The following is a 16,342-nucleotide window of genomic DNA, read 5'->3' as shown; positions in this document are numbered from 1 at the left end:
CCAGACAAAATGATGACGCTGCGCCTTGGTCCCGAGTCCTGACAAATAATACACGCCAATAGTCGCCTGCAGGGTGTCGATCGAAGGCCCTGGGCGTTGATATCATGGCACCACTTCCGATCGTCTAGAAGGAGCCTAGGAAGGGTCTGTGAACCGAAAGGATCCACCATACCCCAAGGCTGTCTGTGATTGACAACCAGTCGTGATTCAGCTTGCAACCCATTTGGGGGAAGGCTTGACTTTGTTTTTCCGAGAAGTGCCCGACAGGATAGATGGGATGCGCAACACCTGCCATATTCTGAATATGGAGCTTTGCTTCGATCCAGCTTAGTATAGTAGGCTACGAGGCTCATGGTAGATGGTCATCGTGCAAAATCATGGCGTTTCACGACGAAATGTACCGAATGAATCGATCTACGACTCTACCTGGCCACTTGAGATCGCCTTGCCTAGAGATACAATATTCAGGCCATACAGGAAACAGAATAATGCAAGGGTATTGTTCATTAGCGAGAAATATCGAGGATCATCAAAGGATGGAGATCCACAGATTGATAGGCTATGGAAGAACAATGATCTTCATTCGGGCTCGTTGTTGCGTTTCAGTGCTATCACCTCTTTTGTGACGAGTGACAGCCACCTCCGACGTGTCACATCGGTAGCCTCTGCAGATTGCGAGCGAAGCGATCAACTATTTAACAGGCGTTCTTCCCCCTTCCTCCCGCGTCTTCGGTCTCCGGTCGCGGAGAAACCCCCTCTTCAGCAAGCCTGACAGCCTCAGGCCACCTGGCTGAAAGTCCTGAGACACAGCACCTGGTCAACCACATGGCCCTAACCAATGATAACAGCCCCAGTTAATGATGGCCAACTAATCTCACGGACTAAACCGCGGTAGGAATGAGTTTTTCCGTCAAGACATCAAAACTAAGACATTCTTCCTTTCTGCGGTTCAAGTTATTAAGCAGGTAAGTTGATGAGTAACTAGTTCGTCCACAATCAACCTCCCAGCCCGAAACCTTGAACCTTCATCCCAGGCTTCATCGAGATTTCTTCATCTGCGGACCATCCCCCACAGGCTGAAGCGCGAGAGCGACCGGACGGGATGGCGATCCATGCAGGTCTGTTGTTTGTGCGCACGGATATGAGTGGTGGTGTCCTGGGCCAGATTGGGTGGGAGAAGCCACCCGGGCGCTATGGGGACGAAGGTATGTCGCCGTATACGGAGAGGGTCTCCCCCCTCTTCTTATCTCGATCGGGAGTATATAGCCTGTACAAAGTACAGGAGTAATCGCATGGGAGTATGTAGCTTGTAGCATGTAATGTGTGGTATATGTGAAGCATATATTATGCCGGTCTCCATCGTTTATAAACTGGCCCATCTTTCTTGTTCCCCAGTATAATAATCACTAGTCAGGACGGCACTCCCGACTCCAGTTGAGCATGGGCCGCGGCGGCAAAAGAAAAGACAGGCGCAAAGGGCGCATCCCGAACCGGGCGGCATCCTAAACCTTAAACGCGCGCAGCCCATTCAGGTTTTGATGATTTGAGGAGATTTGATGATTGATTACGCCGACGAGGTGGAGGAGCTGTGGGGGATAGTGATTTCAATGGATGATATAGCTGGAAGTATGAAAGAGATATGAGTAGCTAATACTATAGAGCATATAGAGAATTGTGTAGAATAGTAAACAGTAGGCGATAGACACAGAATAAATTATCTACAGGCTCTTTTGTACTCTGTACGCCATTCTACTCTAAGGGGGTCAAAAAGGTCCAGCCGGGGCTTTTGGGCGGAGCCTTGTGATTTGTGGAGGCCCAAGTGGGGGAGGTTCGAGGCTCTCATCGGCCCAAAACCACCAGAGGGAAAAAAAAAGGAAGAAGAAAAAAGGAAGAGGGAAAAAGAGAAGGACATTTGGGTTGGTCTGGTCGATTCGCTCTGTCTTTTGTCTTTTGTCTGGAGTCTCTGTCTCTCTGTCTCTCTATCTGTAATAGTCTAGTCTCTTTCTAGAGTCTCCAGTCTGGTCTCCTCTTGGGTCTTCCATTAATAGCATCTTGCAGTTCCAGTTCCAGTTCCAGTTCCCAATTTTTCCCAGTTCCTAGTGTCCGCTCGTATATACTACTGTTCCTACTTATTTCTACCTTTCTACACATACAATTCTCCGTACCTTCTTCCTCATTCCGACTCCCGGACTTTTGTGCTTTTTGGCCTGTCGGTTGATCTGCCCCCCCCCCCCCCCCCCCCTCTCAGCGGCTACATCCGTCCTCTTCATCTTTCCTCCTTCCTTCCCCTCCCTCCCTAAACCTCCGCTGAATGGTTGTTTCAACTCTCGACCATCAACGAACACCCTCCGAGAACCTCGAAACTCGAACTTTCCCCCCTTCGATCGGCACTCCACTCCCAAAGTCGATCCACTCCCGCTTTCACCCATGACAGCCTGAGAACCACGCCAACCTAAGCAAACCCATCTGGAACTCCTGGTCGCCAAACTTTCTTCCTCCTACCCCAGCCTGTTCACCACATCCGACACACCCACCCGCTCCCTCTCTTGATTCTCCTGTCGCCGCCCTACTAAGGTCTCGTCCTTGATTCTGGGGGTGCCTGTTCGGGCGCGATAGGCGTCGCACCATGCCCTCCGATTCTTCCATCGAGTCCTTTACCAGGGACTGGGAGCGGTGCTTTGACAGGAAGCCGATCTCCTCGTACGTTGGGCCTCCCCCCGGAGCTTCGATAATTTCTGAGCCCTTCACATGCCCGCCCCAACCGTGACTCCTGGGGCTCCCATCCTTAATCTTTACCCCGTCTAACGTCCATTTGCCCATGGCTTCATAGAAACCCGGTCATTGCCGATCTCGATGTCGAACACAACGAACTCGCGCAGACCTGGAAAACCTTTGTTCGCCATCTCCCGCCCGGCGACCGAGTCGAACGGGGCGACCGGGCCCCATCGGTAGGCGATCTCGTCGCCCTTATACGAAACACGCAGTCCCTTTGGAGATCTCAACCTCGTAAACGGGTCTTTGGCCAGGCCCTAGACCTTTGCGACAAATTTGTACCGACACTAGAAACACATGCAACCTTGTTGGCTGTGCTGCCAGATGCCGACCTCTTCCATGCCCCTCTCTTTTATAGCGTGCTACAGACGGTGATCAAGGTGGGTTGGACGGTTCCCCTCCCCTCATGGCGACACGAGGCGAGAAGAGTAGTAGTGGCGTTGCTAACCATCATCAATGTCATCCACAGGCATCGTCACATTACCCTCATGTCATTGAGGCACTAATCACAGCTCTGCTGAACATCCATAGCGCCCTGGACCTACCCTCTGAACCTCTCATCCCCTCAACCCATCTAATGCCCGTCGCCAAAATATACGCTCTGTGCTTCTTCTTCCTGACCGAGTTCATTGATTGGTTTATCCGACGATCAACGTGCGAACTGCTCAAGAGCCATAGCCAGGATGGGTACTCGGAATTTCATCACCTCGTCAGCTGCATTCAACGTCAGGCCCGGGCCCTCACCGACTCATCCGACGCCATGGACGTGGACATGGACGAGAAATCCGACGCGGCATATAGTCCGCGTGCTCTCTGGGAAGAATCTCAACTGAGCCAGGTGGGCCGGCAGGGAACCGATCGTCGGATAGCGGCGCAGAACACCATTACACGCCGCCTGATTTGGGAGATCCAGCAGGATGCCGAGGAGCGGGCTCGAATTCGACGGCAGAGGGACCAGCTGCTGACGGAGATGCTGAAAGCTGTCAATGACCAGCTCCGCCCGGTCAATGAGCATAACAGTGGGATCGTCTGCATGACCACCGCCGCGCCTGATCTTGGTAGGTGGTACCGTCATACTCTGTTGTCCAACTATACTAATCTAGGACCATCTTTAGTGGCCTCTGCGTTTGAATGGTCACGTGTGTCCAAACGTCGTCTTGCTCGTTTGGAGCTTCAAAATGCTTCCAAACATCTTGAAGGGTTCTTTGACAACGACGATCAGGTCGCCGACCTGGACCCCGATGTTCAAGTAGCTGTCGAAAGCAGCGTGGTCGCGACTCTTCAAAAATGGGTTACCAACCCACGTTCTCAGGCTCTTGCTGTTGGGGGAACCCCGTCCAGCGTCTATCCTAGTCCCGTGGCTTCAATCTCGGCCTGTTTTGTGTCTTTTTCCCGCCGAGCGCGACTTCCAGTCATTGCCCACTTTTGCACCCTACCAGACAAAGTCGTGAAGGGCCTTACTACACACCAACAGGGTTTGATTGCCCTCACATATAGCTTGATTCGCCAACTAATCGATTGTTTACCTACCGTCGTGGACAGCGACTCGTTACTTGATCTGAGTGCCGAGCGATTTCGCCAGGTTGATGGTACGATCTCCAGTTGGAAGGCGGCTCTAGCCTTGGTGGACACACTGCTGCATTTCGTACCGCCCTTGCTCGTCTGCGTGATCGACGGCATCGACACGATTCACGATGCATCTACCGACGCCGCTCTACGGGAGTTGATCCGCGTTCTTCTCACCCACACGCGTCACCAGCCTCAGCCCGCCAACAGCGAGTGTTCGAGCCCAACCTTCCTGTTCAAGGTTCTCTTCACTGTCACCGGTCGGCCTAGCGCGTTGGTAGAGACCATGTCTGAGAATCAGCTCATTCTGAGTGAACCGACGCTCTCTACTGAGCTCACTTCCTCCGATACAGTTCTCACCTCGGATTTGGGAGTTGTCATGATGAATGCGTGATTTACTCTCCCTAATCGAGCATGGCTGAACTCAGCTGGCCCCTACTTCACGAATTTCCTATGTTATATCAATCTCCCCTGGTCTCGTTGAGACCATCTGAAAAGATCCTTCACGGATCCTATAGATTGATCTCGACGCCATTGGGGTTGAGTCTCCTTGGTTACGAGGCTTTCTTATGACGCATGAGGCACGAACGGCGACTATTGAGCACATCCTTCTTCTCGCTATTTGCATGAGCTATTTGATCTGGAGATACCTTGGCCCTTTCTCGTGTGTGTACGTGTGTGCGGCTTCCCCTTGTTAATTGCTTCTTCTTTTTTGGTCACCTCCTCTTGCTGGCGCCTTCTTGTGGCGATTCGACTTGTTCTTTTATTGGCTATTGGCTCTTTTCCTGGCTACTGGCGTTTGGAAGCTCCCCTGGGAATACGGATACGGGGATTATCATGCCGTGGCTGTCCTATACATCTTGGTCATCAAGTCCGTGGGGCTTGTGCATTTGGCTCTTTTTGTTTTCAGTGACTTGTGGTAGACCGTGTATTTATACTGCTTGCTCGCTGTGATACCCATGTCTAGAAGTAATTTGTCTTGTTTGATTCTATCTCTGTCTTTGTTTCTTGGTGTGGTCGCGGAAATCGATTTCCGGATAAAGTTGTAGTTCGGGTGTTTTGTGCACAACGTGGACTGTGCTGGTGGGAGAGAAATGCGGGTCTGACACTCGGCCTTGGATGCCGATGCGGGGACGCCTGTCGATGGAGCCACTGGAGATTGAATTCCGCCGGTTATTTACTTAAGAGTCTTGGACAGCTACTCAATTCGCGAACTCATGATCGATGAATGATCAATTTGACAATATGGCAGTGAATGGACATACACACATCCCCGCACGGCTCACCCAGGAGTCTTCAATCTCACTAGAAGAGTTTACACAAATCTGCTCTCGCTCCATCGATACCTCGACCTACCCACTCGCCAGCGCACTCGACCACAACGTCCCTATCTACGACATTACAACCCTCGACGCACAACCCCTAACAGCCGAAACAACCTCCCACCTCCAAGATGAATGGCACCACATTCTCCACAGCGGACCAGGCGTCTTCGTCCTACGAGGAATGTACACACCTACCAAATACGCCTCCATCCTAACCGCCACAAACTCCGCCTTCGACCGCATCATCGCACGCGAACGCGCCTCAAATACCTCCAAGGGCGACCACTTCGCCGCCAGCGGCACAAATGACCGTATCTGGAACGCCTTCTCCAAACACGCCCTCGAAGACCCAGCCTCGTTCGCTGAATACTACGCCAATCCCTGGCTGGCCACTGTCTGCAATGCCTGGCTAGGTTCGGCATACCGCGTCACCACACAAGTCAATGCCGTGCACCCCGGTGGTGCGGCGCAAGAAGCGCACCGCGATTATCATCTGGGTTTCATGGACGGTGATGCCTGTGCGGGATTCCCTGCCGCGACGCAGGTGACTTCGCAATTTCTCACTTTGCAGGGCGCTGTTGCGCATGCCGATATGCCTTTGGCTTCGGGACCAACGCGCTTTTTACCGTTTAGTCAGACTTATTCGCCGGGGTACATGGCCTGGCGAAGACCTGAGTTCCGGGCTTTCTTTCAAGAGAACTATATCGCGTTACCGCTCTCACTGGGCGACGGGGTATTTTTCAATCCGGCGCTTTTCCATGCTGCGGGCGCGAATATAATGGACGCCTCCGCGGGCGGATTCCGACGCGTCGCGAACTTGTTGCAGATTAGTTCTGCGTTTGGGAAGCCTATGGAGTCGGTGGATGCGATTCCGCTCGTGGCGTCTTGTTGGGATTTCCTGGTTGATAAGTATAAGGCGGCGGGCAAGAAGATTGCGGATTCGGGGTTGGATCCCTGTATTTGGGGCCGTGAGGCGAGGGAGGTGAGGGCTTTGGTGCAGGCGCTGGGGGAGGGATATCCGTTTCCGACAAATTTGGATCGGAGACCGCCTGCGCCGGGGAGGATGGCGCCGGAGTGTGAGCAGGATGTTTTGGTGAGGGGGTTGGAGGGGGGATGGACTGGGGTGGAGGTTGTTGAGGCGTTGGAGAGGATGAGGATGGAGTCGAGGGCGTGATGAGGAAATAGATGGACTCGTACTGTAGTTCAGTTGAGGTGTAATGTACATAGGGCTGGAGGAATGGATATGGTGTTTCATCGGATCTTGATATTCGCACAACACTAACCGTGCCCTTCGCTACGCTGCAACCCATCCGCTTCCGCGTGTGGGGAGCGTCTGGGTGCGCTGGAAGGCACGACCGTCCTGACGGGCTTAAGCAAAAGTGAAGTAAATCAGGCATAAATTAAGGCCGCAGGGGGTGCGCCCAGAGTTCTTAGGGATACGATGCTGCTCATCAACTATTGCATCGGATGGAAAGAACAACGAGTTTCCTAACACTCTCGTATGCCCCCATGTTATTTCGGAATTTTATCAGTCTCTTCCTGTGACATTCTGCTATGTACCTAAAGTTATAAATACTGCTTGTTTCTGATAAAGTCACGTCACTGGGAGCAAAGAGACCAGTCAGATTGAAATGACTGATGGTAGTCCCGAAGGACTTCAACAGGCATGCCAAGAACACCCCGGGAGAGCTGTGGTGAGAGAGTGTTGGTGTGAGAGCTGTGGCCTGAAGTATTGAAAGAAGTGTTTTGGAAGAAGGATGTTAATTTGCAGCTGAATAGGGAAGAGAGTGTTGGCCTGAGAATGTTGACGAGCAAAGGAAGAAAGGGGAATAGCCCTTCATGAGATTCCATCCAGAGATTGTAAATGAAGGCAGTCTGACAACGCCTGATACCAAGAAAACGCGACTAACAGGCCGCCACAACCTATCTTAACATATCATCCCATCGATTGCATAGGATCCTTGAATCGCATTCGGGTTCGCCACTACTAAGCATAGAGAAGTGGTAATACTGCTTCCCATCAACAACCTTAGAAGAGAGATAGAGATGCGAAGGCCCACCTAAAATATCGATAACAGACATCCATGAACATCCATGTGATTGAAGTCCTTACGATAGCACCCCTCGACATATGTATCGATCAGTGTGAAACAATCAGACTTCTAATTGAACAGGGCTTGATCGTTGCGCCGAGTCCGTTCAAAAGCCCATAATAAATCCGTATCAAGACCCAGCCAGAAGGGACAAAGAATACCAGAGCTACGCTTTTCCAGTGGCCCATGCCTGGGATATCCCCGTGCCTTTCAAATGATCTTGTAGATTCAGACTACAATCTAGCCGGGTACGCCGGACGATATAGTCAATGCAATGAGTATGGCCGGTCCGGTAGCGGCTTTTGAATGGCTGGAATTACTTGGTATACAAGCCGCGACTAGATTCAAATTCCAGCAGAGCACGAATGGGCGTAGTAGCGCTTGGAGGTAGAACCCATACACTGAAATGGTCGTGCGTGTGTACACTTGGCCACTGCCTGCGGCAGTGAATAGAGGCTGGGCAGGTCGGCACATGCTGAATAAGCTGAGTTCTGCCAGATTTATGCCTGAATATTCTGGCCATTATGGTGTAATAGTTTTAGATAAACCCAATGTCTGTCTAGACCTATCGAGTCCATCTCTTGTCTGTCTTGTTGTAAGATATGCTCATCATGGATCTGAGTTGTTCATTTGTCCACTCCCCCTGGCATTGGGCCCCTGGAATCACAGGCCCCGCTGTAGATCTAAAGATATAATTGGATGATCACTTTGGGACACCCGGTGGAGACGGGTGGACCTGCATTTCCATGGGTGCCACGACGGGATTACCAAACGGGGAGGCAAATTTGGGACGAATTAGTGGAAGGATTCAGGATCAGGAACAGGGAGAGAAGAGAAGAGTAAAAATAGAATAGGAGATGATATATAGAAGATGTAATGAGTGAGTTAGCAGTGGTGATGAACTACTGGAGTATGGAGTCTAGACTAAGGAGAATACAATCACCAGTTCATCACGATGAGTTAGTTCATTAAGAATGCGGCTGTCATGGCAGTAATGGACTAGTGGACTACAGTGTGCTAGTGGCCCAGGCCCCAACAGGAATGAGCGCGTCTCACATTTTTAAGAGGAAACACTGGTGCACAGTTGGTATTTGGTAACGCTGGTGAAACTGGGTGGCTTGAAATGGCGCGCACCAGGGCCCCAAAGGGCTGAAAGGGACTCCTCTAGGCTCTCGGTCCCTGTCTCTCTTTCTCTCTTCTCTCCACACTTCGTTTTTTGATCCCGGAGCAAATCTTAAAAAAAAAAAATCCCCGAACCATTTTCTCGGATCCCTCGACTCGTTGGAGGGTTTACAATTGGGTATTTTTTCTCCAACCGTTACCTGTCTAATCACACTCTTTTTCATTTCAATTTCCCTTACCTCGCCTCGGCCATCGCCGATCTCAATTCTCCACCGCGTCGAGCCTACGACATCTTGCGCTCGCGCACACACAAAGTGGAGGATCATCGTCCACCCACCCTGGACACAACCACTGGTCGGCACCCACATCTTAGCGAAAGGCCCAGCAGCTACGTAAGACCGTCTCAGCTCAATTCTGGTTCTCAATTGCTGGCCCTGGAGGCGAGCAAAAAAGGTGATCTCACAGAAACAAGTACCGATCCAGCACTATACTACTGTAGTGTAGTGTAGTGTAGTCGGGTCTGGGTCTGGTCTGGTCTCAGAAACACGAAACGAACCGCCAATCTCCAACTACCAAACCGCCCCAAACGGCCGAGTTTTTTTCTCCTTCGCCCAGCCCAGCGTTTTCTCCACCAAGTCCTCCTCCACTCACACTCAATCGGGCCAACCAGCTTGAGCATCGATCTACAGCTCCATCCCATAAAAGGCTTTCCTACCCTCGGTTCCCCGCTTGCTTTCTTTCTCTCTTGCGATGAAGGGTGCCTTGGGGATCGCACCGAAGCGATTGTCGACACATCGGTTTCAACAAATTCCTGACCTCCCACAAGACGCCATGTCGAATCCGAACGACGTGACGATTGATATCCCTCTCACCGAAACGACCAGTCGCGGTCAGAACGGGGCCCGGAAATGGGGCTCGCACGCTGGCTCAACGGTGCCTATCAATGGTCTCGAGAGTGACGAGAAGGATGGTTTGAAGGGCCCCGGCCGTCGTCGTCGCCATCATCATGATACAGATATCACTGAGGCCACGGGGAAACCTTCTGAGTCGCCGGAGGATGGTTCAATCAATCGCATGGGCCGTATCTACCAGGCTATCTACAACTTTTCTATTGTCACTCGTTACATGATTTACGTCGTTCCTATTGGCGTGTTATTTGCAATTCCGATTATTGTCGGCGCGACAGTGGCGCCGGATGCGAAGATTGGTGGTGTGCATATCTATTGGTTTTTTACTTGGATTGAGGTCGTTTGGGTGAGCTTGTGGGTGTGCAAGATCTTTGCCAAGTTTATTCCCTACGTGTTTCAGTTCTTGTGTGGTATTGTTAGCTCGGGTACACGCAAGTATGCGCTTATCCTGCGGGCTTTGGAGACTCCGATTACGATTGTGTTGTGGTCGGTTGTCTCCTTGGTTACTTTCCTGCCGGTATGTCTGCATCCATTGTCATGGGATGAACTACTGAAACTAACCATCTATTGCATAGATCATGACTCTGAATCCCAGCAAGCAAGACAGCGAGGACACCAGTGTCAAGTCCTGGGAGAAGAGCGTCAAGAACATTCTCTTCGCCCTGCTCGTCTGCAGTCTCATTTTCCTCGGTGAAAAAGCTCTCGTTCAGCTCATCTCCATCAGTTACCACCGCAAGCAATTCGATGCCAAGATCAAGCAGTCCAAGCACAATGTCTTCCTGGTTGGTCTCCTCTTCGAGGCCTCCCGCAACATGTTCCCCATGTACTGCCCCGAGTTCAAGGACGAGGACGCCATAATCTTCGACTCGCTCCTGGCCCAGTCTAATGGCAAGGTTAGCAAGCGCAGCTCTATCATGCCCCTGCGTATGATGCAGCAGGTTGGTCGCCAGGTCGGTCACAATGTCGGCCGGATTGGTGACAAGGTGACTGCGGCCTTTGGTAATGTTGCCTCGGAGCTTACTGGAAAGCAAGTGTTTAACCCGCAAGCCACTCACTCAATTGTTGTTGAAGCACTCGAGCGCAAGCGATGTGCCGCGGCGCTGGCTCGCCGTATCTGGATGTCGTTTGTGGTCGAGGGCCGTGATGCGCTCTTCCTAGAGGATATTGTGGAAGTTCTGGGTCCTGACCATGAGGCCGAAGCTGAAGAGTGCTTTGCTGCTTTGGACAAGGATGGCAATGGCGACGTCAGTCTGGATGAGATGATCCTCACGATTAGCGAGTTCGGTCGTATGCGCAAGTCGCTGAACCACAGCATGCACGATGTCGACCAGGCCATCCACGTTCTGGATAACCTGCTGCTCTCTGTCGCCTTCGTGGTCGGTGTCTTGGTATTTGTTTCATTCGTTACTACTGGTTTCGGCACCGTCATCGCTGCCGGCGCTACTTCCCTGCTCTCGCTGAGTTTCGTCTTCTCGACTACCGCCCAGGAAGTCCTGGGTTCTTGCATTTTCCTATTCGTCAAGCACCCCTTCGATATCGGTGACCGTGTCGATATCAGTGATAAGTCTTACATCGTCGAGCGTATTTCCCTACTGTTCAGTGTCTTCCGCGCTGTTGGTGATCACCGCATGACCCAGGTGCCCAACAACATTCTGAACAGTTTGTGGATTGATAACTTTACCCGTGCCAATGCCATGCATGAGCAACTTACTGTATCTGTGAGCTTTGATACCAGCTTCGCTGAGATCCAGGCCCTGCGTGAGGAGATGGAGACCTTCGTCCGTGATCCGGCCAACAGCCGTGATTTCCAGCCTGACCTTGATATCGAGGTTGTCGGCGTGGGTGACATGGACAAGCTCGAGCTCCATGTTGATATTCGTCACAAGTCTAATTGGTCCAATGAGACTGTCCGTGCTGCCCGTCGCTCCAAGTTCATGTGTGCTCTTGTCCTGGCTATGCGCAAGGTCCCTATCCGGGCTCCTGGTGCCGCAGCTCCCGAGGAAGAGTCCAAGGATGACGGTGATGACAAGGACGGTGCTGATGGTGCTCCTGGTGCTGGTGACAACAAGCCAGCTCACGCCGGCGCTGGTGCTGGTGCAGATGGCAAAGCTGGCGGTCTCACCCCAGCTGCCGCCGCTGCTGCTAGCGGTATGATGAACTACGAGGCGCAAACCACCGGCTTCGAGCAGAACCGTTCCTCCGGCTCCGTCACCCACCGCGGCTCCATGGCCGCCACCCAGCGCGAAGCCGCCATCGCAGACCGTCTGAACGCCCGCCCCCCGTCGTCCCAGCCGTCGACCCCGGCCGCGATACCAATGACGATCTCTACCGCACCACAACCAACACCTCCAACCAAGGCAAACAGCTAAGCGTCTACGACGGCAACACCGGTGTCTCACGCGGCCTCTCAACCGGCCACCGCAAAGCCGGCCTACGAGCCTCCTACCACGACGAAGACACAATGCACCCGCCCCTCTCCCCCGTCGCAGCAGGCATGACCCCCTCACACAGCGGCGTGCCAATCCTCAACACCCCTGCTCCCCCAGGCTCCCGCGGTAGCACACGTTACGAGCCACCCACCACGCACGCACCCACCTCCCAACCCCAACCGGGTGCCCACCAAATCGGCTCCTTCGCCCAGTCCTACTACGGCCACGAGGGCGCCTATGATTCCGTGCCCCTGAACGGAATCACGCCTGATCGCGCGACTGCTTCGTCAAGTCAGTATGATGTCCCGGATCGGTACGACCCCGTCTCCCCGCCATCTATCTACTCGCCCCCGCAGCCGCAGGCGCCTGCGCCGGCGTTTAGGACTGGTAGGAAGAATCCGTATGGTGGTGAGCATGAAGCTTGATTGCGGAGGTGAGATTTGATGTTAGCATGCGGCATTGTCCTTTTTTCCTTTCGATTTCTCTCTTTGATAAAATCTCTTTTTCATTGTTGGGTGTTGATATCTAGATGGGGTCTTACTTTCATTTTGGTTTTTTTCTTCTCATTTCCCTACCGGGTTTATCAAAATTTTCTTTGGTTTTTTTTGTGTTGTATGATACAGGCCTTGTTTGGCTGGTTGATCGGTTGATCTGAGTTACACTTTTTTATTTTATTTTACAAGTCAGCCTTAATGGATGATTTGGATGATATTTCAGAGGATTTATTCTGCGTTTAATGTAGCTGGTAGGTGATATGTAGACTTTGAGTCACAAGCTAAGCATATTTGCATCCATACGACCACTGGTCTAACAGTAGCTGCCGCTGTGAAGTGTGCAGATAGACAAGGTTTTTCTCCCTCGAAGCAGCCCGGACGTGGAAATCGACAAGGATCAGCTAATCGGACACCGAATTTTCAAGACTAAGAATGACCAGGACTAAGGGTGACTCGACGAAACCCTGAGACCGTCACCCTTGGACGCCTTGCTCTTATGCAACGCAACCTCATCAAATCCAATAGTGACCGGAGCCCATCCACCTCTGGGCGCGCTAAGTCGCTAGCCACAGCCCGAGCACCGTCCTAAAAACACCATCAAAGAACTAAGCCATGGGCTCTACAGTCCTGTAATGGGCTAATGATCCCAGTCCAGGGTTTCTCCGTTCACTATGTGACTCTGAAAGACATCACTAACCGAAATAGGCACTAGAGCCCATCGGCCCAACTGATTTGGTCTACTTTTGGGTCCAAGCCAAGCCTGCTTCAGTGCTTAGCGAGGAACCGAGGGTAGCGGAGATTGCTCTTTCAGCCTCATTTTTGTGATGATTGGCTGGATGATGCACCGGGGTTTGTTCATGTCGAGTCAGATTAGATTGATTGCATCTAACTAGTTAACTAACTAATTAGCTCACTACTGTAGTTATATAATGAAGCTCGTGGGCCCCTGAGATTGATATGATCCATTCATCAATACTAAATCTTCTCACGCCTTTACCTTCCAAAACAAACGAGTATCCAACAATCATGAACTCCCCCATCTCCGTCTCCGACGGCTTATGGACATTCACCAACTACGGCCCCCTCACCACAACATTCACCCCAGTCCCAAGCTGCACCGGCCCCGACGCGAGAAGGCTCGGAAACTTCAACAACGGCCAAGTCATCATCAATTACGCCGTCCAATGCACCAATAATATCGGCACGGATGACAATTGCTGGCCCGCGCCCACTACCACGCAATCTCCCTTCCCGACTCCGCCTAACGGCAGGTACTGGGAGGGTATCGGGGGCTATTACTCGCCGGGTTTGTACTGTCCTAAGGGCTGGGAGACTGTTGGTGTTGCGGCGCGCGATGCTGGTAGTTCGCTTTCTTCGTCGGGGGCTTTGAGTACGACGACTGTTGTTGAGACGTTTAGTCGCTCGGGTACTGAGACTGGGTTTTTTACGGAGCCGACGGGAGATAATGCTGGTTCGATGTTGAAGGGTGTTCTTGAGCCGAAGCAGACGATGGCTGTTTGTTGTCCAAGGTATGATCACATCTCACTCCCTACTAGAACTATACATATCAGGCCCGGGTATCCCTTAAGGTCATAGTTATGCTAACAACCCTTACCAGCTCTTTCACAGCAGACATCGAAGGCGGCGGCTGCTACTCCATCGAACCAAGCTACACACCCACCGCAGCCTGCTGGAGCGACGTCGGCCTCTTCTACGAAAACACTGAAAATACCATCACATACACATCGGGTACAAAAATAATCACGTCCGTCAGTGAAGGACCCACATCGACAACCTACAAAAACGAGACCAGATCGTTCACCTTCCCTAGTAGTGACGCTAGCCAGTTTACGGGTATGGTGTACGTGGCTATGCTTACTCTGGTGCATAAGGAGTCGGATCTGGTATCTGCTACTTCGGCAGCGAAGGCGACGGGGTCAAAGGCGACGTCGAATGCGGCTGTGAGGTTGGGAGGTGTTCGGCATGAGGAAGGGTCGAATGGGATTGTGGGTGTCGTTGGGGTTGTTATGGCGGCGATGGGGCTGGGGGCTGCTATTTTGTTTCAGTGATGGGGGTTGATGGGTGGAGATGAGAATGTATGGCTATAATTCATGGTATTTATCTTAATGTTAATGAGTGAGCGTGAGGAATTGACTTCCAATGTCCACATTTTCTATAGGTAGTAACTCCACGTCTGCGTAGATCACCGTTATATATCTTGCTGCATGGAACAGATATACCACTCGGCTGGCCCTGAAGAACATAGAATCTTCGAGATATCTTGCTACGGATGAGAACAAAGTCTTATTCAGATGAAACCCTTCCGTTACTCAGCGCAAATCGTGTTGAATGACCGCCCAACAAGATTCAAAAGTAGAGATGCAGTCCATCCAACACCTTCCTGATACGGTAGTAGGGTAATAAGCAAGAGATGACAATATGATACAAAGAAGCCCGAATAGCCTTCGATCCTTAGGGCTATCTCACCACAATAAAGCCGCACAACATCGCTCTATCGATATCCATCCACTATCTACCTCCCACTCCTATCTACCTTCCACTCTCCTTCCAAGGATACCCAACGGGGTCATCCTTGCGAGTCCAGATCTTCGACTTCTTCTTGCTGACAATGTGCTCCACAAAGACTTCACGTGCGTATTTCGCCTTGTACTTCCGGATCCAGCGCGGATCCCAGAGTTCACTCGCAATACCGAGGTCCTTGCAGCATCGCACCAGCGCATTGGATCGACATCCCTCCGTAGCCGTGGGAATACCATCGGGGGAGAAGTAATCCTGCTCACCACGGGCGACGGAGACAAGTCTGAAGAAACAGAATTATTAGCTTGGGATACCCAATGAGAAACAGGCTTAGACCCTCAATATGGATGTTCTTTCTTACCGGCCATTGCAAACAAGCGCATACTCCCTCGTCACCGTCTTCGGCGTAACAATACTCTCACTCCGCGGGACAAGACCCCATCCACCCGGTCCAAACGCCTTGTTAAGAATACGACGGTACTTGATCTCGGGGAGGTAGACGATTCCATCGGGCTTAATCTCTACTTCCTCGGGGGCAGTCTCAGCCAACAAAATATCAGCCGCTTCCTTGGGGAATGGCTCTGCGGAAAGTCCGTGGAAAGATCGTGTCCAGTCGATTTTTTCCTCTGGCGCAGCCTCGAGCTCCAATGGTTTATCGGCGAGTCCGCTCTTGGAGATGTTATCTGTCGTTGTGCGGTTGGGGGTTGGTGCTGCGACGCGGGATGCTTGAGTCAAAGAGGATGAAGGAGAGGAGGTTGTTGAGGAGGTTGATCGCGGTGTCTGGCTGGTTGCGCTGTTGTTGTTGGTTGGGGTTTGGGACCGCGTTGAGCTGTAGGTGATGGCGCGCTTGGTTATGAGGTGGGAGGGCTGGGAGGGGCTGATTCTGGTACGCGAAGCTTGGGACAAAGCATTTGCATTCTGGAGAGTCTTCAATGCCCGCCAGGGGCGGTATCGTAGGGCTGACATGATGCGGATGGTAGAAAGGAGGGAGCTGGAGAGCTGCAAGCTGTGAAGTCACAGCGATATGACAAGTCACGTGATATAGACTGGGATGACAAGATCGAGTCTACGAGGGAAAGCGTTGGCAGAGAAGTC

General features: G+C 52.0%; 5 protein-coding genes across 5 annotated transcripts; 4 read left to right on the top strand and 1 right to left on the bottom strand.

The window, feature by feature from the left end:
• Positions 1–2,626: 2,626 nt before the first annotated feature.
• Positions 2,627–4,732, top strand: N7473_005646 (uncharacterized protein; the record flags this gene model as incomplete). The annotated part of the gene is made up of 4 exons (XM_057151586.1): positions 2,627–2,700; positions 2,831–3,152; positions 3,242–3,830; positions 3,888–4,732. The coding sequence occupies 4 exons, from the start codon at positions 2,627–2,629 to the stop codon at positions 4,730–4,732; spliced, it is 1,830 nt and encodes a 609-aa protein (XP_057009391.1).
• An 830-nt stretch (positions 4,733–5,562) lies between these two features.
• Positions 5,563–6,837, top strand: N7473_005645 (phytanoyl-CoA dioxygenase family protein; the record flags this gene model as incomplete). Its single annotated transcript, XM_057151585.1, has 1 exon — positions 5,563–6,837. The coding sequence occupies one exon, from the start codon at positions 5,563–5,565 to the stop codon at positions 6,835–6,837; it is 1,275 nt and encodes a 424-aa protein (XP_057009390.1).
• Positions 6,838–9,612: 2,775 nt separating this feature from the next.
• N7473_005644 (serine/threonine protein kinase) lies at positions 9,613–12,640 on the top strand (the record flags this gene model as incomplete). The annotated part of the gene is made up of 3 exons (XM_057151584.1): positions 9,613–10,303; positions 10,362–12,048; positions 12,078–12,640. The coding sequence occupies exons 1-3, from the start codon at positions 9,629–9,631 to the stop codon at positions 12,638–12,640; spliced, it is 2,925 nt and encodes a 974-aa protein (XP_057009389.1). The 5' UTR covers positions 9,613–9,628.
• Positions 12,641–13,735: 1,095 nt separating this feature from the next.
• N7473_005643 (uncharacterized protein) lies at positions 13,736–14,778 on the top strand (the record flags this gene model as incomplete). The annotated part of the gene is made up of 2 exons (XM_057151583.1): positions 13,736–14,238; positions 14,328–14,778. 2 exons carry the CDS (start codon positions 13,736–13,738, stop codon positions 14,776–14,778), a joined length of 954 nt encoding a protein of 317 aa, XP_057009388.1.
• A 481-nt stretch (positions 14,779–15,259) lies between these two features.
• Positions 15,260–16,213, bottom strand: N7473_005642 (putative mitochondrial genome maintenance protein Mgm101; the record flags this gene model as incomplete). The annotated part of the gene is made up of 2 exons (XM_057151582.1): positions 15,260–15,530; positions 15,609–16,213. 2 exons carry the CDS (start codon positions 16,211–16,213, stop codon positions 15,260–15,262), a joined length of 876 nt encoding a protein of 291 aa, XP_057009387.1.
• Between the last annotated feature and the right edge of the window lie 129 nt (positions 16,214–16,342).

The sequence above is a fragment of the Penicillium subrubescens genome (assembly GCF_028828155.1).
Source record: "Penicillium subrubescens strain IBT 31985 chromosome Unknown utg000004l_segment0_segment0, whole genome shotgun sequence".
Classification (NCBI taxonomy): domain Eukaryota; kingdom Fungi; phylum Ascomycota; class Eurotiomycetes; order Eurotiales; family Aspergillaceae; genus Penicillium; species Penicillium subrubescens.
The sequence above is the reverse complement of the archived record's forward strand: the minus strand, read 5'-3'. Positions and strand labels throughout refer to the sequence as shown.